Genomic DNA, 24,103 nt, shown 5'->3' with positions numbered 1-24,103 from the left:
GTCACTCGGGGCTTATCCCTTTTCCTTAGTCACCCGTTGCTCTCAGCTCTCCTGATGGCTATCACACCAACTAGTGGGATTTATGCTACGCCGTTGCCCATTCAACGGTCGAGTGGTTTGCACGATAAAGGAGTTAGGTGAGATGACACACCAACTCTGTCCTTAGATACGACAAGATGGATATCTCCCTTCTTTGCCCAGCCACACAGGCATAAGCACACCAATCGGCAAATCACACAGAAATGCCGTCCATCTCGCCCATACTCATCTTTCGAAAATCCACATTTTACCCCTTCCCACACGCACACATTTTCTTTATAAATCAAATAGTATTATGAGTGAGTCCTAAGCATTCTAATATCGATTAACGTCCAAACAAAATCAGACATTAATCTAGGTGGTCAAGGAATGGTCATCACAAATCAAGGGGTGGCTATCCAACCGTGTTTTCATGCAAGTAAAACATATGCAATTTATAAAACAGGCCATTGGGTTGTGTTTATAAAAACTAGGACAGAAACATGCATCAAAGGATGGGATTGAACTTGCCGTCTTCGTAGCCTTCGGGGAGGTCCTGTCCTTCGGGCTCGGGGTCGCGGAACTGGTCTTCGTTCTCCTGCTCACAGTACGGCTCGTTGACGGGCTCTCCTTCGGTCACTCCGTGGTCTACAGCACACACAAACAAGCACACAATCAAAACAAAGATTTGTCGTCGAGCTCGAAACGGGAACACATAAAATATAGGGTATGGGGTGATATTTTTGGGTGTGCTTCTGATGGCATGGTCAAAACTATATTAAGAGAGACGTGGCACAGTTTTCGGTAGATCCGAGGTTGTTAGACGCATAAAATGATAGGTCAAAGGAGTGTTTAGGGCCTAAACAGGGGTCCAGGGACCTAATTGTAATTAAGATTAAGTAGGCAGGGGCTTGGTTTATATTTTAGAAGTTTCTTGGGTTAATAGAGAAGAGTCAGGGGCTTATTTATAACTAAGTTTATATGGTGAGGGTTTATTTTGAGAATATAGCAGAAGAGAGGGTTCTAATTGCAAAAATATCAAGAGGTGGAAGGGTTCTTAAGGAAATAGGAGAAAGGGAGGGGGTTCTGGGCGAAATCGCCCTTCTTCTTCCCCCTTCTCGCGTCCCGAACAGGGGAGGGTGGAGGCGGCGCTTGGCGCCGGCGATTCGGCGGCTCTGAGCCTCGCCGGCGGCCCGGGGTAGAGGGGAAAGGAGGTGGGGGCCCTGCGGGGTCGATCCCCGGCCTCACCTTGTGCCGGGGTGGGGCGTGGCGGTCCGGCCACGGAGGCCAGCAGCGGCGGGGGTGAGTGAGCGGCGGCGGCGGTGCAGGGTTGCGGAGAGGGGGCGTGGGGTGGCGGCGCGGTTCGAGGTGGCGGTGTGGTGCTCGGGGGCTCGGCGGCCTCTTTTATAGGCGGCCAAGGCGGTGGCGGGGGCTGGGCGGCGTTAATGGCGTGGGGGCGGCGAGGCGACGCGATGGCACGGCGCGGGAGCACTGGTGGGGCGTCAATGGCGTGCGAAAACCGAGCGGCGAGGCGACGTGACGGCACGGGCAGGCGGCGACCGCCGCAGGCGGCGCTGTGCCACGGTCGACGCCACTGTGCAGCGTCAACGGCGGTCGGCCGTGGTGTGACGCGCGCGGGCCAGGGAGAAGCACGGGGTGCAGGCGAGCGGGGCTGGGCAGGGTGGTGCTGCGCGCGACGGGCTGCGCACGGGCCGGACGGCGGTGCGCTGCGCGCGCAGGTCCGGCCAGGCGGCCGTGGCGCGGCGGCGCGGCGCTCAGGCTGAGGCGCCGAGCAGCTGCTGCGGCCGAGCGCGTGTGCGCGCGCGAGGGGGGGGGGAGGCAGCAGCAGCGCGCGCGGGGGGAGGAGGACCGGGCCGGCCAGGCGCGCTGCGTGACCGGGATGGGGTCCAAGGGCGGCTCGTCCGGGGAGACGTGCTCGATTGGGCACGGTCGGGCGGAGCAGAGGGCGAGGGGAAGGGCGCGGGCCAGGCGCGCGCGGCAGAGAAGAAAGGAAGGAGAGAGAGGGAGAGGGAAGGAGAGAGAAAGAAAAGAAAAGAGAAAGAAAATGGGAAAAAGAAAAAGAAAAAGAAAAGCAGGGGAGAGAGAAGGGAAAAAAGGGGAGAGGGAGGGAGGGATCCGCGCCAGGATCACGGCGCTGATCGCGGAGCCGGTCGGCCACGCTCGGCGTCCGGGCGCGCGAGAGCGCGACGCGCAGGTCGAGGGGAAACAGGGTGCTGGATACGGGTGTCGGGTCTTTGGGGAATCGGGAGATCCGGCGGGACAGGGAGGATTCCGGACAACTGGGTTTAGGGTTTCAAGGAGGGATCTCGAGCTCAACGACGAAGCAAAATTTTAGCGCACGATTTATTTTAGGTAATTTTTGGGATGTTACAAACCTACCCCACTTAAAATGAATCTCGTCCTCGAGATTCGACTGGTTCCTAAACAGGTGGGGAAATTCCTTCTTCAGAGCATCTTCGCGCTCCCATGTAGCTTCTTTTATTCCGTGTCTGCTCCACTGAACTCTGCAAATTCGTACTTCGGAGTTTCTGGTTCTCCTGGCGACGGTGTCTAGAATCTTGACCGGTATTTCCTGGTACCGCAGGTCTGGCTGTAAATCTATTGTTTCTACTGGCACGTGCTCTGCCTCGGGTACCCTCAAACACCTTCTCAACTGCGAGACATGGAATACTGGGTGTATATCCGACATTTCTTCTGGTAGTTCCAAACGGTATGCTACTGCTCCAATTTTCTTCAGAACTCGGTATGGTTCAATATACCGAGGGGCCAATTTTCCTTGTACCTGAAATCTTCGGGTCCCTCGAATGGGTGATACCTTGAGATACGCGAAATCTCCTGGGTTGAAACTTATTTCCCGTCTTTTCTTGTCCGCATAGCTCTTTTGTCGGGACTGGGCTGCTTTTAGCTTTTCTCGAATCTCGGCGACTCTTTCCTCTGCTTCCTTTATGAGTGCGGGGCCGACTAGGGCACGTTCTCCAACTTCTGACCACATCAGAGGGGTCCTGCATTTCCTTCCGTAGAGAGCTTCAAACGGTGACATGCCCAAGCTTGCTTGGTACCCGTTGTTGTATGAGAACTCGGCATACGGTAAGCTTTGTTCCCAATCTTTGCCATAAGTGAGAACACACGCTCTCAGCATATCTTCCATAATCTGATTCACCCTTTCTGTCTGACCATCCGTCTGCGGATGATAAGCGGAACTAAAGTCTAGCTTGGTGCCCATGGCTTTATGCAAACTCTTCCAAAATCTTGAGGTGAACTGGGTCCCTCTATCTGAAACGATTCGGCTGGGCACACCATGCAATTTCACTATGTTCTCTATATAGAGCTTAGCTAGCTTCTCCCCGTCATAGTTGGTCCGTACGGGTATGAAATGTGCTGATTTAGTAAGGCGATCCACTATTACCCATATGGAGTCATGTCCTTTCTGGGTTCTGGGCAAGCCCACTACAAAATCCATTCCTACTTCATCCCATTTCCAAACCGGAATGGGTAGGGGTTGCAACAATCCTGCCGGCTTCTGGTGTTCAGCTTTAATTCTTTGGCAAGTATCGCAATGGGCGACGAATCGTGCAATATCTGCCTTCATCCCATTCCACCAATATTTCTGTTTTAAGTCCATATACATTTTGGTGGATCCTGGGTGGATGGAGTAGGCTGAGTTGTGGGCTTCATCCATGATTATCTGCCTGAAATCTCCTTTCTGGGGCACACAAATTCTGTCTTTATACCACAACGTTCCCTTATTATCAACTCGAAAGTCTGGGGCCTTATTTTCTCCGGTTTGCCTCCGGATTTCCATCAGCCCCTTGTCCGATTTTTGGGCTTTCCTGATTCTTTCTTCTAGAGTGGATTGAACGTTCAGCACTTGGCTGGAACCTCGAGGGACAATGTGCACATTTAATCGTGCCATTTCCTCTCGTAAATGGTCATTCTTGGGCCCGTAGGATTTCCGACTTAGGGCATCGGCTACTACATTGGCTTTACCTGGGTGATAATGAATTTCCAAATTATAATCTTTGACTAATTCCAGCCATCTTCTCTGCCTCAGGTTTAGGTCTGGTTGGGTGAAGATATACTTCAGACTTTTATGATCGGTAAAGATTTCGCACTTATTTCCAATCAAATAGTGCCTCCAGATCTTAAGTGCGTGCACTACGGCTGCAAGCTCCAAATCATGAGTCGGGTAATTTTGCTCATGAGTCCTAAGCTGACGGGAAGCATATGCAACGACTTTCCCATCTTGCATCAGCACACAACCCAATCCTTGTCGGGACGCATCACAATAGATGACAAAATCCCGATGAATATCCGGCAGGGTTAGCACTGGGGCTGTCGTCAATATTCGCTTCAACTCCTGGAAACTTCTTTCACACGACTCCGTCCAGGTGAATTTCTTCTCTTTCTTGAGCAGCTCTGTCATGGGCCGGGCTATCTTAGAAAATCCTTCAATGAATCTCTGATAATAACCAGCTAATCCAAGAAAGCTTCTGATCTCACTGACATTGGTCGGCGATTGCCAGTTGGAGACTGCTTCGACCTTCTCGGGATCCACTGCTACTCCTTCCGCGGTCAGAATGTGACCAAGGAAAGCTACTTTCTCCAGCCAGAACTCACACTTGCTGAATTTGGCGTATAGCCTATGCACTCTCAATTTCTCCAAAACTACCCTCAGGTGTTGTTCGTGCTCCTGAATACTCTTCGAGTAAATAAGTATGTCGTCAATGAAGACTACGACAAACTTATCTAGCTCGTCCATAAACACTTTGTTCATGAGGTTCATGAAATAGGCAGGTGCATTTGTCAGTCCAAAAGACATCACTGTGAACTCAAACTGTCCGTATCGGGTGACAAAGGCTGTCTTCGGAATGTCACTTTCCCTAATCTTGAGCTGAAAATATCCGGACCTTAGGTCAATCTTGGAAAAGTACCTGGCTCCTTTTAGCTGGTCAAAAAGGTCATCGATCCTGGGAAGAGGGTACTTGTTCTTGATAGTGACTTCGTTCAGTGCTCGATAATCAACGCACAACCTCATACTCCCGTCCTTCTTCTTGACGAATAGAACCGGGGCTCCCCAAGGTGACGAACTTGGCCTGATAAAGCCAATCCGTTGTAGTTCCTCTAGTTGTTTCTTTAATTCTGCCAACTCGGAGGCTGCCATCCTATACGGTCTCTTGGCTATGGGGGCGGTTCCAGGAACAAGATCAATGACAAATTCTATGTCCCTATCTGGTGGCATACCGGGAAGCTCTTCGGGAAAGACATCGGGGTACTCATTCACTACAGGGACTTCATCCAAGTTCTTGGCTTCCATACTGAATATCATCGGGTTTGCTCCACTTTCCCGGGTATGACAGGTCACTCGGACTCCCTCTGAGTTTGTTAGATGTACTACCTTATCCGTACAACCTATGAGGCCATTGTGTTTACTCAGCCAATCCATTCCAAGGATCACATCTATCCCTTCTGACTTAAGTACTACTAGGTCTGCTAGAAACTCTACCCCACTTAAATTGATCCTTACCCGTAGACAACCCAGTTGACACCTGATGTCTCCTCCGGGCGTCCGGGTTATTAGGGGTGTTTTTAGTAGTACCGTAGGTATTTTATGTTTCTCCACAAAGCTCGAGGATATGAATGAGTGTGATGCTCCAGAATCAAACAGTACTGTTGCAAGAGTTGAGCTGACTAGGTACTCACCGAGTACTACGCCCTGGGCTCCTTGAGCTTCCTGTGCGTCGATGTGGTTGACACGGGCTCGTCCAAAAGACTGCTGGGATTGCCTCTGCTGGTTGTTGTTGTTGTTGCTGTTGCCACGGAGGGGCACTCGGTTGGCACCGGTCAGAACTGGCTTGGGTCCGTTCACTGTGTTGGAGAAAGCCGAAGTAGCAGGCTTGTTCTTGGCATAGGGGCAGTCGGCGATGAAGTGACCCGTCTCACGGCAGTTGAAACAGGCTCTCACGTTGCTGTTGTTGTTGGTGACCTGGCTCGCATTATTCTGTGAGGCCCTCATGGTGTTCTGGCTTCTGGGCTGTGTGTTAGGGGCCCGTGGTCCTGTCACTTGAGACTGAGTTTTGTACTGCATTGGGGCTTGGGACCTTGGTGCGTTGTAGCTGAGACTTCTGGTCTTCTGAAAACGATCCTGCTGGCGAGACTTACTCTCCAGAAACTTGCGTTTGTTCTCTTTCCTTTCATCAATCTTAGCCTTCTCGGTGAGGATTGCCTTGTTCATCAAGGTGTTGAAATCAGGATAGATCTGAGGGGTGAGCAGGGTCCTGAGTTCTGGGTTTAGTCCCTTCTTGAACATGTCCTGCTTCTTCTCGTCGTCGTTCACTTCATCTGGCGCATATCGAGACAGCTCCATAAACTGGTGAGTATATTCTTCCACCGACATACTCCCCTGCTGAAGTGCGCGGAACTCATCTGCCTTGCGCTTCATGGTGGCCGAGGGAATGTGATAACGGCGGAACTCCCTCACGAATTCATTCCAGGTGATGGTGGAGGCATCTCTGGCAGCAGCGCAGTAATTCTCCCACCAGGCTAAGGCAGTCCCGGTGAGTTGATGTGCAGCCAGAAGAACTTTATCTCGATCCTGGCACCCAAATGGCTCGAGCTTCCTCTGGATCACGCGGAGCCAGTCATCTGCATCCAAGGGGTTGCTGGATCCGGCAAAAGTGGGTGGCTTGGCCCTCAGAAAAGCTGTCAGCTTGTCATTAAAGGTCTGCTCTCGTGGCTGCCTGTTCACTAGAGCATTGGCCAGTGTCTCCAGTATGAGAGTCTGGTTATGGATTACTTGTGCCAGGTCCACGAAAGGTGGTGGTGGTGGTGGTGGCAGCTGTGCACCATGATTTTCTCCTCTGCCCTGACTCACTTCTTGTTCTTCCTGCGGATGGTTTTGCCCGTCAGGGTGTACTCCTGCATCAGCGGCTGCAGGGTCCCTGACTCGGGAGGCCCTTGTGATGCTCCGGGAAACCATCTGCAGAACGAGTGGATTGGGACTAAGATTAGGTGATGTTTAAGTTGGTTAAGTCGTATTTTTGAAAAGGCAGTATCTATTTACTGCCGGCAAGCACACAATCAACAAGCAATCATCACAAACAACAAGCACAAGCAACTTTATTACAGCAAGGGTGGTACAACAAGGGGCAAGGTCAAACGCGTACTACACGACTGGGTACACAACTACAAAAGAAAAGGGGCACTGATCTTCTTCGGACCACACGGCTTCATCCCTTGACGGTCGCTAGCACTTTAGGCTGACTCATCGGCTTGAGTGGGTTCCTCCCTCGGAAAGGAACACACGACCTCCGGGGAAATGAGTGGTCCCGGTTCGCCATCCTCTAGACCTCCGTTTTCCCGGGGTTGCGTTGCGGCTTCTCTTGCGGCGGCGGCCGTAGACCTTCCAGGATTCTCGGGTGGGGCTAGTGGGTTTCCAACGAGTGGTCCCCATCCTATGACGGGCGTTCCGAGCAGAACATGGTCTTCTCCTATTGCCGGGACTGGGGTTCCACTACTAGCCCATTCTTGCATACGCCGGTCTCGGGCTTGCCTGAGGCTCTCCTGGGCAACTGCTTCACTGCTGACCGCTGCTGCGGCTCTTGCCTCGGCTTGGACTGCTCGGATCTGCTGCAATCTTAGCGCGAGCTCTGCTTGCTCGGCTCGATGGGTCTGTTCCCTCAGCAAGTTGGCTTGCTCGTCAAAGAGCTGATCCAAGGAGGCTAGGTAGGTAGCTACTTGGTACAGGAGGACTTCTTCATGGCGGCGCCGTTCCAGGCTTCTCATTCGAGCTTCCCAAACTGGTGTCCTGATGGCTGGTGGAAAGAACCTCATTGGTGTGGGGGTGAGGTGTCCTTCGAAAATCCGGCACAGATAACGAAGTGCTTTCCTGACGGCTAGGGGATAGGTGTCCTGGTGCCTAAACCCTGTAGCAGTCACTCGCCATGACAGGATGTCAGGGTAACGGTCACTTCTGGCGACGACTAAGATCACCCTGCAGCGGAGAGTGCCATGATGCTCGTACTCTCTGCTGTAGTACCTTGGGCGTTCCGTGACGCCAAGGCTCTCCAGGGCGTTGATCAAGAGGCTGGGGAAGCCAGGCGCAGCTTGGCAATCGCCCTGGGTCCATCCCTCCTCAGCCATCTGAAAACAAAGATAGGGTGAAAAACTTGCACGATTATTTGAGGTACACAAAAGGGGAGATTATTTTTATTTATGGCATCACGGTGGGGGTACAACTTCATGGGTACATGATTATTAGAGCAAAGGTTCAAGCTTAGAGACTACTCCTATCATGGGGACCCTTCCTCGATCCTAAGAGAGCGCTTCTTCAGTGGGAGATATTGATCCGTGGTGTCATCGGTCTGAGTACCCTTATCCCAATGGGTTTCCTCGGGCTCTTCTTCTTCGGTTTGAGTTCCAACATCCCAATGGGTTTCCATGGGCTCTTCCTCTTCGGCCTGAATGCCTACATCCCATTGAGCCTCTTCGGGTTCTTCTTCTGCGTCTTCTTCTATCCATCCGCCTATTCCCCAGCGAGCCTCGTACCTCCGCATACGAGCTTGGAGAGCGGCTAGCGAGTCCTCGGCGCGTGTGGCTCTTGCCCGCTGTTCTTCCAGTTCTTCCTCTTTTTCATCCATTTGGACTTGGAGGGCGGCTAGGGAATACTCGGCATGGAAAGTCCTCGACCGTTGTTCCTCCATCTCCTGGGTTGCTTTTTCTGCTCTGTGGACCTGCTGTTTCAGTTGTGCTGCTTGCTCGCGATAGAGCTCATCCAGGCCGGTGAGATAGATGGATAGGTGAGAGACTGTGTCTTCTAGGTCTTCTTCTTCTCTTCCAAGTCCTCTCATCCTGGCAATCCATGTGCGTCCTCTTCCTTCAGCCGGCGGGAAAAATCCCATAGGAGTCCGCTGGAGGTGATGCCTGTAGATCACACGCAGACGTCGTAGGGCTTTGCGGGCGGCTTTCCGATAGGTATCCGGGAAACGGAATCCAGTGGTGGAGATGAACCAAGGGTCCACATCAGGATAGCGGGTGCTCCTTGCTATGAAGATCATCAGGTCGCACCGAAGAGTGCCCTTGGAGTCATACTCCCGGTAAAGAAACTCTGGCGGATCCACAACTCCAATGCGTTCCAGGCTGAGTATCAACAACTTAGGAAGGCCGGGCTCTGCGAAACAGATTCCGCCGATCCATCCATTGTCAGCCATCTGGAACAGGGCAAGAACCAAGGGTAAGTATTTGTGTGAGGAAAGGATTAAGGATAGAAAAGTCCTAAGGTGAAGGGTCCTGAAAACGGGTTTCGCTCCTAGGGTCACGTCCTACGGCCAATCCTACGGCTCTGATACCACCTGAAGCGTCCCCTCATAAGAGAAGACTTAAATGTGATACAAAGCACCAGTCCCAGGAGGCTGATGCCACATTTATTACATCAGATGGTTCAAAACCGTACAAACCTTGGAGGACACTCGATACAGATAATGATAATTATTAACCAAGGTACAACGTAACACCAGACCGCGAACCACATAGGGTCTATCACGGGCTCAGAGTACTGCGACAGCGGAGGCATCTTGACAGGGCCGGTACCACAGGCAAGGTTGGGTGTAGAACGGTAACCCTACTCGGCGTCGTCTGGAACGAAGTCTGGGTCTTCTTCTGTAAAAAGTAAGAGTGGGGTGAGTACAAACGTACTCAGCAAGTTCAACCACACCCACGGAGGGGGTTATAACAGAATAATATGCATAGGTAAATCAAGGTTAAGGTTACGGTTTAATTTGCAGAAAAACGACATTTTAAGCAGGGGTTTATTTTACGGAAAACCTTTTAGAAATCAGTTTTTGCAGTAACACAGAATTCAGGTTTTAAAACTGCTACCGGACTCCCCGTCCGTCGTAGCACACGGCACAACTGCCGGACACAATTCCAAAACAACTCACACCAGCCCATCCCAATGAAACACTAGTTATGTGACCACACCGTAACTCGCCCAATACCGTGGGCACGGACTATTCGAATAGATTCTTAACTCTGCAGAGGTATGCAACTTTACCCACAAGTAGGATACCACAACTCGAACACCGTCGTGTCGGTGTAGATCCCAACATAGCCATTACCCACCATAGCTAAGCCTGACTAGCCATCACGGGATGCACCAAGGGGTCATTGACCATTCACTTAGGTATAACCGGGCATAAGTCACTCGGGGCTTATCCCTTTTCCTTAGTCACCCGTTGCTCTCAGCTCTCCTGATGGCTATGACACCAACTAGTGGGATTTATGCTACGCCGTTGCCCATTCAACGGTCGAGTGGTTTGCACGATAAAGGAGTTAGGTGAGATGACACACCAACTCTGTCCTTAGACACGACAAGATGGATATCTCCCTTCTTTGCCCAGCCACACAGGCATAAGCACACCAATCGGCAAATCACACAAAAATGCCGTCCACCTCGCCCATACTCATCTTTCGAAAATCCACATTTTACCCCTTCCCACACGCACACATTTTCTTTATAAATCAAATAGTATTATGAGTAAAGTCCTAAGCATTCTAATATCGATTAACGTCCAAACAAAATCAGACATTAATCTAGGTGGTCAAGGAATGGTCATCACAAATCAAGGGGTGGCTATCCAACCGTGTTTTCATGCAAGTAAAACATATGCAATTTATAAAACAGGCCATTGGGTTGTGTTTATAAAAACTAGGACAGAAACATGCATCAAAGGATGGGATTGAACTTGCCGTCTTCGTAGCCTTCGGGGAGGTCCTGTCCTTCGGGCTCGGGGTCGCGGAACTGGTCTTCGTTCTCCTGCTCACAGTACGGCTCGTTGACGGGCTCTCCTTCGGTCACTCCGTGGTCTACAGCACACACAAACAAGCACACAATCAAAACAAAGATTTGTCGTCGAGCTCGAAACGGGAACACATAAAATATAGGGTATGGGGTGATATTTTTGGGTGTGCTTCTGATGGCATGGTCAAAACTATATTAAGAGAGACGTGGCACAGTTTTGGGTAGATCCGAGGTTGTTAGACGCATAAAATGATAGGTCAAAGGAGTGTTTAGGGCCTAAACAGGGGTCCAGGGACCTAATTGTAATTAAGATTAAGTAGGCAGGGGCTTGGTTTATATTTTAGAAGTTTCTTGGGTTAATCTAGAAGAGTCAGGGGCTTATTTATAACTAAGTTTATATGGTGAGGGTTTATTTTGAGAATATAGCAGAAGAGGGGGTTCTAATTGCAAAAATATCAAGAGGTGGAAGGGTTCTTAAGGAAATAGGAGAAAGGGAGGGGGTTCTGGGCGAAATCGCCCTTCTTCTTCCCCCTTCTCGCGTCCCGAACAGGGGAGGGTGGAGGCGGCGCTTGGCGCCGGCGATTCGGCGGCTCTGAGCCTCGCCGGCGGCCCGGGGTAGAGGGGAAAGGAGGTGGGGGCCCTGCGGGGTCGATCCCCGGCCTCACCTTGTGCCGGGGTGGGGCGTGGCGGTCCGGCCACGGAGGCCAGCAGCGGAGGGGGTGAGTGAGCGGCGGCGGCGGTGCAGGGTTGCGGAGAGGGGGCGTGGGGTGGCGGCGCGGTTCGAGGTGGCGGTGTGGTGCTCGGGGGCTCGGCGGCCTCTTTTATAGGCGGCCAAGGCGGTGGCGGGGGCTGGGCGGCGTTAATGGCGTGGGGGGCGGCGAGGCGACGCGACGGCACGGCGCGGGAGCACTGGTGGGGCGTCAATGGCGTGCGAAAACCGAGCGGCGAGGCGACGTGACGGCACGGGCAGGCGGCGACCGCCGCAGGCGGCGCTGTGCCACGGTCGACGCCGCTGTGCAGCGTCAACGGCGGTCGGCCGTGGCGTGACGCGCGCGGGCCAGGGTGAAGCACGGGGCGCAGGCGAGCGGGGCTGGGCAGGGTGGTGCTGCGCGCGACGGGCTGCGCACGGGCCGGACGGCGGGGCGCTGCGCGCGCAGGTGCGGCTAGGCGGCCGTGGTGCGGCGGCGCGGCGCTCAGGCTGAGGCGCCGAGCAGCTGCTGCGGCCGAGCGCGTGTGCGCGCGCGAGGGGGGGGAGGCAGCAGCAGCGCGCGCGCGGGGAGGAGGACCGGGCCGGCCAGGCGCGCTGCGTGACCGGGATGGGGTCCAAGGGCGGCTCGTCCGGGGAGACGTGCTCGATTGGGCACGGTCGGGCGGAGCAGAGGGCGAGGGGAAGGGCGCGGGCCAGGCGCGCGCGGCAGAGAAGAAAGGAAGGAGAGAGAGGGAGAGGGAAGGAGAGAGAAAGAAAAGAAAAGAGAAAGAAAATGGGAAAAAGAAAAAGAAAAAGAAAAGCAGGGGAGAGAGAAGGGAAAAAAGGGGAGAGGGAGGGAGGGATCCGCGCCGGGATCACGGCGCTGATCGCGGAGCCGGTCGGCCATGCTCGGCGTCCGGGCGCGCGAGAGCGCGACGCGTAGGTCGAGGGGAAACAGGGTGCTGGATACGGGTGTCGGGTCTTTGGGGAATCGGGAGATCCGGCGGGACAGGGAGGATTCCGGACAACTGGGGTTAGGGTTTCAAGGAGGGATCTCGAGCTCAACGACGAAGCAAAATTTTAGCGCACGATTTATTTTAGGTAATTTTTGGGATGTTACAGCTGGGAACCTGCAGGTTCAGGGAAGCGCACTCATTCTCCGGGGAGGTCCGGAGCCGTGTAGCCGCTTAGCCTGGTTCCGTACCCTAAGCCTGCACGCACCACCTCCTGTGAATGAGTGTCGTAGTACCTAGGACTGGGAACCTGGAGGTCCGGACTTTCTCTTAACCTAAAGGCCAGCCCCTTGAGCTCCGTTCACTGAGCCTAGCTGTCTATCTCAAAGGATCACAGCCAACAAGATTTGGGACCCGTGGGCACGCTACTAAGCATCTACCTTGAGTCATGTGCAGGTCCAAATGTGATGATGCAGCAAGTGACCCAAAGGATGGACGACGCAGGACAAGACCCTTGCGGCGCGCACCACTGGGCGCCAGAAGCAGCCAAGTTGCTCACAGTAGTGCCACCACCTGCGGGTTCGTTGCCTCTCGTAAGGCGGGCCCGGGGGCCTCTGTCGGTACCCTGCAACTGGGGTACCCACTCCTACTGTGCCAAGACTCGTGTAGTTATCCATAACTACGCCTAAAGGAGCTGAGCAGCCGGACCCCTGGTGGCCGACTCCATCTCACCGGACCAACGGTCCCGGATCCGCTTCCCGCTCGGGGACGTGTCCGGTGTCACCTCGTGTCCCAGAGGTGGAAATGCTCAGCACCTGTGGCCGTGGACCCGGACCCCCGCAGGTGGGTCTGGGACCTCCACGTGCCATCCGGACTCCCGCAGATGGGTCCGGGACCTCCACGTGCCTATCCGGACCCCGTGAACTCTCAGCTCAGCTAGCTGCTCGGGAGGGGTCCGGAGCCGCCACGTGTCACGCAGACGCGGGCGGGCGCAAACCTTCCGCTGGAAGCTCCCTCACCCACCCGCATTAAGTGCGAGTGGTTGAGGCGTGCTCTGCTGCCGCTGGGCACGGGGCAGCTTTTGTCAGTCCACACTGTGGATCGCCAGTTACCGAGGCGGCTCGTCAGTTCCTAAGGCAAGCATTATAGACTCAGCGCCGCGCGCATGGGCGACGAGTCATGATGACCAGCTACTGACTGGAGCAACAGTGCATGCTGCTACAGTGGACTGAGCCGGTAGTTCGGCGCTTCATCATGACCTCAACGCGCGGTTGCAGAGGCTAAACTCTACTCCGACAGGACAGCTCAAGACCATGGCTGGTCAGAAGATTCGTACGTTGTAAGATAATATATTGCCGGGTCTACATGTCGGGGCCCCGCTCAGTGTACATGCTCCGCTTGGTCATATAAAAGGGAGAGCACGCACGGTAGGCCGAAGAAAGCCAAGCCAGGTCAAAGGCAAACATAACACAAGCTCGGATTCACTCCGAGCAATCTCATTCTCAACCACAGTGGACGTAGGGTATTACGCTCCGGCGGCCCGAACCACTCTAAACCTGTTGTGTTCATCGTGTTCTTGCATCTAGATTGGACTAATCCTAGCTACCCCGAGTACTCTCCCTCTGGGTTTAGGCGGGTGCACTACGCCACCCGACTGTGGATTTGCACACCGCGACAAAGAAAGTAGCATTCACTACTAGCAAATAGCAATAGATGCCTTTAAGCAATGAACGGATGAGCGGGAAAGATAGGGAAAAAGGTGAGACGGATCTCGCTATTTTCATAGATTGAGCACTATTGGCCGTCTACAACACACAATATATTATTAGTACCTTTTATATTAAAGTAACAAACGTATTAACAAAATATTGGGAAAGTACGCTTTACCACTCCTCGAGATCATCTAATTACTTCATCTTTTTTTTTCACTCTATTCTCCTTGATCATCTAATTACTTCATCTTTTTTTTCACTCTATTCTCCTTACACCCAGCAACAGTGCTTTTCTCTCACACTAAATCAGCACCATTCACCAGTACTATTTTTCACAGCAAATCAGCATCAGCCACCAACCACGGCAGGCAAGGCATGTTCGTTTCATTTGGATAAGGTTTTGACTAACTTTATTAAATTGAAAGTATTTTCAGATAGAAACCTAATAACATCAAATTGGTATCACAATAATTGTACAACAATCGAGCATTTTGGCAAAGACCTGGCAGTTGAATTAGAAAGCAGTACATTCCATATACAATGTCAGAGTCCAAATAACATACATAACAACGTCAGGTTTGCCAGGAACAGCTACCCAAGGAATGGTATAATGAGAATATCCCAACTGCTAGTACAATAACAGATCAACACAGCTGATTCAAGCTAGGTGATCATATTTGGATAAGCAACTATGGCACACAACAACAGTTTGCCAAACGGTTTCCTCATTCTTCCATGATGGTGTCATCATCTGATACAGGTTCGCCCTCCAAAAGCCACTGCTCAAGTTCATCCAGATCGTCATCATTGTGCCGATACCAGTCAGAATAGGTGTCCCAGAGCATAGTCCCTAATTCTTCACCACGACACGCCATGTGTAAGAAAGGCCGGCTTCTAGCCAGGGCATCCACCATAACCCTATTCAGGCTACCTGTTATTCCCAGCCACCGCAATCTTGGGAAGTATGGCTTCTTAAACCATCTGGTTGCAAGTGGCGTAATCCCACCGCAGTCATATAGATCCAACAGATGCAAGCTGCTGCCATAAGTTCCACCATCAACTTGCATGGATGCAAGAGCCATCACAGCAGCATCCCCAATTTTCGGATTTTCTCGCATTCGGAGCTCAATCAGAGGAGTTCGGCTCCTTGCTAACAACATGATACCATCATCTGTGACACTTGGGATTCTTGAGATATCCAACACCTGTAAGCTCTGTTTAACAGAGCCAGCAAATAACAAGGGAATACAATCATTTGTTAGCTTCCGGCAACCCCTCAAAGACAAGGAAGTTAGAGGACATGTTCCAAGTCCCAGATATTTCAATGCTTCATCACTAATATCAGTACCATCCAACGACAATGTCTGCAACTTGGGGAGGCAGCTGAGAGCTCTTACAGCTTCATCACCCAAACTGCGGCAGTCTCTAAGATCCAATACATTGAGATCCTTGTTGAACGATAACCTCTCAATTCCAACATCAGTTAGGAGTTTGCACCATCTCAGACTCACATGTGTCAGGCAAAGAGATGTGGCTATAATGTCATGGAAAACAAGATCAGTTAGATGGCTTCCGTGAGACACCCTAAGCTTATGAAGGCCAGAACAAGAGTGAATGATTGCCCTGAAACCAGTGTCTGTGACACGGGAGAAACCACCAAGACATACACTCTCAAGATTTGAGCACTTGTCAGCCATTAGCAGGATTCCGAGATCGTTCACTCGCCGGAAGGATGTTACTAAAAACTCCTGACTCCGCATGAGAGAAATATGTTTCAGTCTTCCATGTGGATTGATTTGCTGAAGGCCAGCATTTGTGAGATCTGATGACGATGTAGGCTCCACAATTGGTGCATCCTGCAGGTCCAGATGCGTCAATGATGGAAGGGCGACTGATATGGAGCCAATCAAATGGTCAGTTATGAAATCCACTGTGAGGCATAACTTTTGAAGGCTAGGAAAGAAAACCGGTGCCTTAACATAGTCCATGCATTGTTGTACTTCCACAACTGCTGCCAGAAGGTCAAGTAACATCGTCATTGGAATATACCCAATCTCAAGAGATGATAGCCTTTCGGAGGCAGATGCCCACACACGACCGAAGTTGGGGTCATCAAAAGTTGAGAAATCCAGTGCCAATCTCAGTGACTGGAAATGTACACAAAAAAAAAAACAATGTCAGACATATTCAAGATTAGTAAAGGTATGTCTTCGATGTAAAGTCTGATCACAGTTGCTCATCAGTGATTCACATGAACATTATGAGGATGGGAATGGATAAAACTAACATATAAAACAAGATGCAGATCTCTGTATGTAAACTATGGAGTTTGACTTTCGTTAATTAATTGGAGAATTACAATATTAAGGGTTGACCTCCACAGTTTCCTGAATTCATGTAAAGAAATCACAGAATGATTGCCACTAATCTGTTGACACGCTAGTGAATGAAATCAGAGGTATAAGTTTTAACCTACCTCCAACTGAGAACATCCATTGAGCAATTCCTGTAGATCAGAGAAATTTACAACCAGCCCCCTACGCGCACCAAGAGAGTTGAGAGAAAGCACTCTGCATCCGTAAGAAAAAAATGCAATCAGTACCATAGTATCACACCATACAATTGAATTGAAGTACTGAAACAAACCGAAACGATGCCATAAAAGCAAATCGTGCAGCTAGTGCATTGTGTTTCACATAAGCAAGCCTCAGATGGCAGGCACACGGATTCATACATGACACTGGTTGTTGCACGAGTGGCTTCGATCGTGGCGTACAGGTGCCGGTGCCAGTGCCAGTGCAGGCGACGCAGACACATCGCCATAGCAATATAAACTCTGGAGAATACAAATACAGTACCTGAGATCTCTGCAGGTGGCGCCGAGCTGGCAGAGCAGGCCGCCGCTTATGTTCTCGCAGTTGAGCAGGAGCAGCTCGTGCAGGCTGGAGCGCGCGAGGCAGCCGATGGCGTCGTCCTCGAGACGGGCGCAGTCCAGGCGCAGGCTCCGCAGGCTCGGGTTCGGCGGCAGCAGCGGTCGCAGCAGGTCGTGCGTCAGGGCAACCTCCTTCAATCACCAAAAGGAAAAACAAACAAGCGATGCGAGAAGCCAGTTAGTCTCTCAGCCGCGGCGAAGCGGAAATAACGAGGAGGCGCGAGGGTACACGGACGATGAGGTGGAAGGAGGGGAGGAAGGCGAGCGCGTGGGAGGCGCAGGTGCGGAGGCCGCGGCAGGCGGCGGCGGCGAGGAGGAGGGAGCGGACGTCGAGGCGGGAGAGGATGGTGGCGACGACGGCGGGGGGCAGCGCGGCGTCCATCGCCGGCGGCGTCGGGATCGGATCTGGCGGGGACATGGTGGTGGTGGATGAGATTGCAGGCAGATTGCTGCGTTGGAGACGAGATGCGGGGGTGTCGTGGGCTCGTGGGACGGTGGGAGAGAGAAAGAGATGGCGGTTTTTGAGGAGGAGGCGCCGAGCCGTTGCTGCTTCGCGGAAGCTTCGTCCCGGATCGGATCACGGGGCCCACGCCCGCCGCATCGGGGTGGTTGCGTCGCGGGCCGTGCGGGCTAGGCCCATATGCTGCTGATGGTAACATTTGCTGCTGCTGCTGCTGCCGTATTGATTTTCGAAGGAAATGAACTGAAAAAAGGGTGTTCATTTTTATTACAGTATAAACCGTCGAATACACATTGTATGTACTAGAGACGAGCCTTGGGGTTTTTGTACTGTACGGGTGCTCTGCGGCAGCTTCTATCTATGCAGATAAGAATAAGATAGTCTATGCTTGTACACGCCAGGAGTCAACCACGGCTGGTATCAACTTTTTTTTTTACAGTAGCTTTTACAGCAAGTTTTCGCAACAAATGAAATACATGGGATTTGGGTCGGGACACGTTCAAACTGTACACTGTGAGTTAAAAGATAAAGAAAAGCAAGAGCCGCGACCTGTATGTATTTTTTTGGTATTTAACAAAAGAGACGTGGTGGATGTTCAAGGCGTGAAGCTGACGGGTCCCAAAAGAGGAAAAGGCTTCAAGCGGGCCGCTGCTGTTCTTCCGATCCTGGGCCTGAGTTTTGCTGTATTGGGTTTTTATCACGGCTGCCTCTCAACATGGCCCACATGACATTTTTGCTCGAATCTTGCCATCCAGACGTAAAGCCCAATAACCCATCTGCGCTTGAAAATGTAGGCCCAAAATAACGTCGATCTTGTGTGGCCCATGCTCTCTTTCGTCTTCGAGCGATCCTCTCTTACGCTGATGAGATATTCCGCCTGTTCGGTCCAGCCACACCAGACAGCCCATCGGAACAGGCCGCTTGTTCCCTCTAAAAAAAATGTTCTCTAAAAAAAGATGTGATCTTGTTCGGTCACAAACTCACAAAAAAAAACTCATAATACAGAAGAGCCGGAGGCTCTTTTTTGCCTAAAAAAAGTGATCTTGGGTTTTTGAAATTCGGCCGTAGCCGAGAGCGCCAGAGCGGTTCTGATTCTGAAGGCGCTAGCCGCTAGGGTAAATCCAATACGAGCGGGCGGCCGGGACGGGCGGGATCACAATCACATCGCGCGCGCGCGCAGCAGCTGCCTGACCGACCGCGGTATGGGTGGCCTCGGCTCACTCCAGCTTTCCTTCCCCATGCAAGCTGTCGCCCGCAAGAAACGCAACGCCGGCCGGCAGGGACGACCGGCGTACGACGGCACGGCCGGGGTGATGGCGCGGCCGCATTTACGTTACGCCGGGGACGGGGGCCGGGGTGGGGCCGGCAGGCAGAACGAGATTCCCCCGGCCGGCCGGCCCTCAGCTCGCATTAACCTCCTGCTCGTCCCCGTCCCCGTCCGTCCGGCGCGCGGTCCGGGCCTGGAATTCAACCGCACCTGCCTGCAATCGCTAGGACGGACCCTGCCTGTCTGCTGCCTGCCAGCGGCCACCGCCGCGCCGCGACGGAGCACCCACCCCGGCCTGACGTCGCCTTGTCTCTTTTGTCTCGCCGTGCTCGATCGCCCCTAGCCCCACCGCCAGCGGCCACCACCACTACTTCCTCCGGCCGGTGCCGTTGCGTCAACAGGCTGCAGGCTAGGAGAAGGCGGCCTCTTTTGCATCTGCAGAGCCACGCCGACATCACCATCACCGGTACCATCCGGAACGAAGCTACGGAAGGCACTGGGCCGTATACAAGCGCTGTTTTAGATGCGAAAAGTTTGCAAAAAGTGAAACTCAAAAGCACTGTAGTATTTTTCATTTGTATGTGGTGAATATTGTCCTACCATGGACTAACTAGGCTCAAAAGATTCATCTCGCAACGTGCATCCAAACTGTGCAATAAATTATTTTGTTTACCCATATTTAATGTTCCATGTATGTATCATTTGTTATATTTAATGTTTCGATGTGATTTCGATGTGACGGAAAATTTGAAAACTTTGGGAGAACTAAACACAGCCAAGGCTAAGGGGAGGCAATTCTCACTACCTGTTTAATTGCGCACAGCGCTTGATGACTTTTGCACTGGCGAGAAAGTAGTAGAGTACTGAACTCATTGTGGCAATATCCGGGAACTTAGCTATCAAGGCACTTCTTCTTAATCACACAGTGTACAGTTGGTTATGAAGCCGATTGTACGTGTAAACTAATTAAACAGGAACAAAACACTTTTCTTTGTTTCGTCTTGGGTCAAGACGGTACGATCTAGGTTGTACATATATCGTGTGTACTGTGGGCACAATATAAAAATATGCTCGTAAAAAAAATATTGTTCAGGCTCAAGTGACTAGCGGCTGAAAACTCTCGTAGCAATTCCAACCCAAAACACTACTTGAATTATATCTCTTCTCTTTTTTCTCCCTTCAACCCTCTCTTTTTTTATCTTAGTTTCGCATAGATATGATACCGTTTTTCATATTTTTTCCTTCTCTTCTCATTAACTCTACTACCACCTCAATTTTTTTGCTTATTTAATGCTATGGAAACCAACAGAGCTGGAGGGTTGGGACTGCCATCAGAGTAAGGCTAATAGCCACGCCTGTTTGCCGGCGAGAAAGAGTGTTGTGATGGTGGCGGGACTCGCTAGATTTAAAGCCCAGCAGGGAGCTCAGTCGATCGCAGACCGGCGCAATGCCTCTCGGCTGGCTACCGCGGGTGCGTCATGATACGCCCGCTCTCTCTCCCACGTCAGATTCGGCCAGCACACAACCACTTATAATACTTATAATACTTGCTCTCAACACTACTAGCAGAAAATTAATGGCCTTGTAGTATGAGGTCTTTACTATTAATACATGACTCAATTATTTTTCTCATAAATAAAGTTTTTAAGTTCTTGTGTTCTTCTCTCTCTCCCCTAACCTCACGACGATTCAACCTGTTTATAGCCTATATGTCCGTGCTTTGCATGCTCCACTATTCCTGCGTTTTGAATATTTTTAGCCTTCACTAATGTGGAGGGATTTAGGTCAATCTCAATGGGAGTTTCATGTACATAGATATCTAGATTGAAAACTAGGTAATCATGCCAGATAAATTTCATAGTGATGAAACTCTCTTCGCATCCCATGAAACTCCATTTTTCTCTCTTCTTGCCACGTCAGCAAAATTGATGATATTTAATGTCACGAAATTCTCCATGAAACCCCATTGAGACAGGCCTTATAAGGGCAGTCCCAACCCTTCAACTCAGTTGGTTTCCATAGCATTAAATATATTGTCATATAAGCAAAAAGCTGAGGTAGCAAAAGAATTAACGAGGAGAGAAGAAAAAAGATAAAGAAATCAGATCTCATGCAAAAAACCATATCTACACAAAAACCAAAACCAAAGAAACTAGGATTAGAGGGAGAAAAGAGAGAAAGAAATATGATGGGATAACAATTTTTTTAAAAGAAATTATTCAGTGGGGATGTAGTTTCTATGAGTAGTATCTATATAACATGGCAAGTATAGAAAATCATTATTAGTAGTGTTTTGGGTTGGGATCACCTAAAAACCCTTACAAATCCTAGTTTTCGTCGTCCTGCGTCACCAATGACTCTATGCTGGTTGGTTCTCCTTTACTTCCGGCGCCCCCATCCCTCGTCTTCTGCGAAAGTCGTTCGATCGAACTTGAAATGGCATGAGTAATTACCCGTTGTGAATGGTGTCACGCCCCTTCGTAAATGCAGCTGCAACAATCTATCCATATGTCAGAAAAAAAAGTCACATTGAATGTTTCAACACATGTACGGAGTACTAAATAAATTTTATTTGTAAAACTTTTTGCATGGATAGGCTGTAAATCGCGAGACGAATCTAATGAGCCTACTTAATCCATGATTTGCAACAGTGGTGCTACAGTAACTATTCGCTAATTATTGATTAATTATGAATTAATTAGCATCATTAGATTCGTCTCGCGTGTTACAACCCATCTGTATAAAAAATTTTATAAATAGAATTTATTTAATACTTCAAATTAGTAAGATTCCATCGAATTTTTTTTTTCTTACAAACTAAACACGGGCTCAGCTGAAACCGATGAAAAATGGTGGAAATTAAAGGCACGTCCCGATCGCACCGCGTCCGTAACACATTTACTCCGATCCATCCCCCGCCCGCCCTCAACCTCTCAAGCATGGCGGAGCTGTAGCATGCACGTTCTTCGCCGTCCTCAATCCTCACCCGTCGCCAAGATGCCCCGTCGGTAGAAGAAAGCCACACCACGCCGCCATAGCTGCTAACTTAGCTAGGGTTTCGTTTCTCTCTCGCTCACACATGAACACTTGAACAGACGCAGGCAGACTGGCTGACTGGCAGACAATGTTGTTGTTGGCTTGCTGGCGGCCTGGGCACCTCTTCCGATCCTTTGCGGCGGTCGAGAGCTAGCAGGCTAGCAGCAGCCAGCAGCTGTGTGGGGGAGGGCTAGAGGAGGGAGAGGGAGGGGTCAGATCGGGCAAGAAAGCTGGGCGTGGCCCGGGGAATCTCATTTATGTGGTTGCACCTACATATGCATCCATGTACTACTCCACGATGATGTTGGAGAATGGAGATGGAGAGAGACAGACAGGGCCCTGGTTTCCATTAATGCCGCAGCCTGTCTTACTCATTTGGTAGCCGGAGGGATTTGAATGCCCACCCACACAAGATCGATCGAGCTGCATAAAGTTGGAGCCCCTCCTCCATTCTCCAGCCGCCCCAGCCCCCATCCGTCCTCCCTCTCTCCCTTCTCCTCTTCTTCCAGCTCCATCTCTCTTCTCTCCAGCTACTCTTCGCTGTTCATCTTATCTGCATGGCCATGGCGAATTGGCATGTGCCTGCTCCTACTTTCCATCACCAATCGATCTGCAGGGGCCTGCAAAAGGAAAGGAGGTGATGAAATAGTAGCTATGATGTTGGCTCGGCTCGCTCAGATGACCACGCGGGATGCCATGCCCGCGATATGGTGTTTCTGATTGAGCCGTGCCAATATCTTAGTACTCTTTCATACGAGATTCGGTCGCACTCCCTACAATCTGGGTTCCCTCTCTTCTCTTGTTCACTTGGGATCTTGTATGATGTCAAGGTATGAGCGGCTATATATGCGCAGACTGTATTTATATACTCCATACTCCTGATATGTGACTATGTGAGCATTCTGCATTCATATGCTAGCGCTTATGCCTGCGTTTCGTTCCGGAGCAGTTTTTACCTAGTGTCTGCATAAATCCGCTGTTGCAACGTAGTAGCAGCTGATTTTACTTGTTCAGGCTCCAGACTTCCAATCATGCGCGCGTGCATGTCTTGGTGCTTGAAACGCACATACAAATCACACGTTGACAAGCATAGATTTTGCACAATCCTGCTGTGCAAAAACCTTCAACTACAATGTTTTACAGGTGATGCATGAGAGGTTGTCGACCACTGGATCGAGTAGAAACAGGAGCAGTATATAGTGCAGCCTGTAAAAGACTATAGTAGCTACGGCGAAGCCAAGCCTCCAGGGGCTCCAGGCACGCACTGCTTGGCCTGAAAATTCTTCTTGGATCGATCTTGAATTTCTGTTGGAGGCCTGGAACATATGAATCCATGCATATGCAACAGTCAGTTTCTCATACACTTTTTTTAGGGGTGTTCCTCGTACACTTGAATGTATGCGCCTTTACTTATTGTTATTGATCATGTCTTATGTATATAGTATCTCCATAGTATATATAGGATCGGAAAAGTTCACATGTGTAAGCCCGGCCTCCATTTTATGTAAGGGCATGCACCGGTGCCAGGACAATTAAATGACTTGATTTGATTAATCTGATACTCGGCTGTACTATCTAACCTGCACATCCCAACTCCCAGTTTTCAAAAATGCACTCGTCTGAATTCAACAAATTTTATAGATTATGTATGTAACCACTCTAATGCAGGGTTCACGTATCCGACCGGTGACCGGTAACCGCCGGCCTCCGGTTCCGGTATACCGGTCCGGTTTGGCCGGTTACCGGTCGGAACCGGTGGAATTCAAATTTGAATTCAAACTTCCCCGTTCAACCGGTTCCGATCGGTATGCCGGTCGGTTAGACCGGTATACCGGCCGGTTTGGATGGTAACCGGCCGGTTTGACTGGTACAGGTCAAATTCAAATTTTTTTCTTTTTTTTTTTAAATTCAAATGCCCACAAAGTATACTAAATAAATGTTTGTACAACATATTTTAGTCTAAATGAACCCTCCAACTCTTTTTTATACTACTTTTACATTGTATTTGTATACTTTCGTATGCACGTTTTTTTTATTTAACTTATAAATTCCGCAAACCATACTAAATGAACGAATTTTTGAGAAAATTTGACACCATTAGATTCATCACACCTTGAAATATTTTTAGGAATTTTTTGAGAATTTTTCATTTTTTTGAATTCAAATTCAAAATTTGAATTTGGACCGGTTGGGAACCGGTCGGAACCGGAACCGGTCCGGA

General features: G+C 50.7%; 1 protein-coding gene and 1 long non-coding RNA gene across 2 annotated transcripts; one reads left to right on the top strand and one right to left on the bottom strand.

The window, feature by feature from the left end:
- Positions 1-14,614: 14,614 nt before the first annotated feature.
- Positions 14,615-17,612, bottom strand: LOC120647398 (F-box/LRR-repeat protein 10-like). The gene is made up of 4 exons (XM_039924175.1): positions 17,355-17,612; positions 17,046-17,251; positions 16,664-16,757; positions 14,615-16,334 (listed from the first exon to the last, which is right to left on the bottom strand). The coding sequence occupies exons 1-4, from the start codon at positions 17,535-17,537 to the stop codon at positions 14,913-14,915; spliced, it is 1,905 nt and encodes a 634-aa protein (XP_039780109.1). The 5' UTR covers positions 17,538-17,612; the 3' UTR covers positions 14,615-14,912.
- Positions 17,613-22,369: 4,757 nt separating this feature from the next.
- On the top strand, positions 22,370-23,438 carry LOC120647397. The gene is made up of 2 exons (XR_005664775.1): positions 22,370-22,712; positions 23,026-23,438. It is a non-coding gene; the product is annotated as an uncharacterized LOC120647397 (long non-coding RNA).
- Positions 23,439-24,103: the final 665 nt, after the last annotated feature.

This window comes from Panicum virgatum, chromosome 9K (genome assembly GCF_016808335.1).
Source record: "Panicum virgatum strain AP13 chromosome 9K, P.virgatum_v5, whole genome shotgun sequence".
In the NCBI taxonomy this organism is placed as follows: Eukaryota; Viridiplantae; Streptophyta; class Magnoliopsida; order Poales; family Poaceae; genus Panicum; species Panicum virgatum.
Note: the sequence above shows the minus strand (reverse complement) of the source record. Positions and strands in the feature narration are given on the sequence as shown.

Bases quoted from the DNA above. Each gene is read 5' to 3' on its own strand.
- LOC120647398 (XM_039924175.1), bottom strand. From the start codon at position 17,537: ATGTCCCCGCCAGATCCGATCCCGACGCCGCCGGCGATGGACGCCGCG. The intron at 16,758-17,045 runs GTACTGTATTTG...TTACGGATGCAG, and splicing joins GCCACCTGCAGAGATCTCAG to AGTGCTTTCTCTCAACTCTC. The intron at 16,335-16,663 runs GTAGGTTAAAAC...GTACATTTCCAG, and splicing joins ATGGATGTTCTCAGTTGGAG to TCACTGAGATTGGCACTGGA.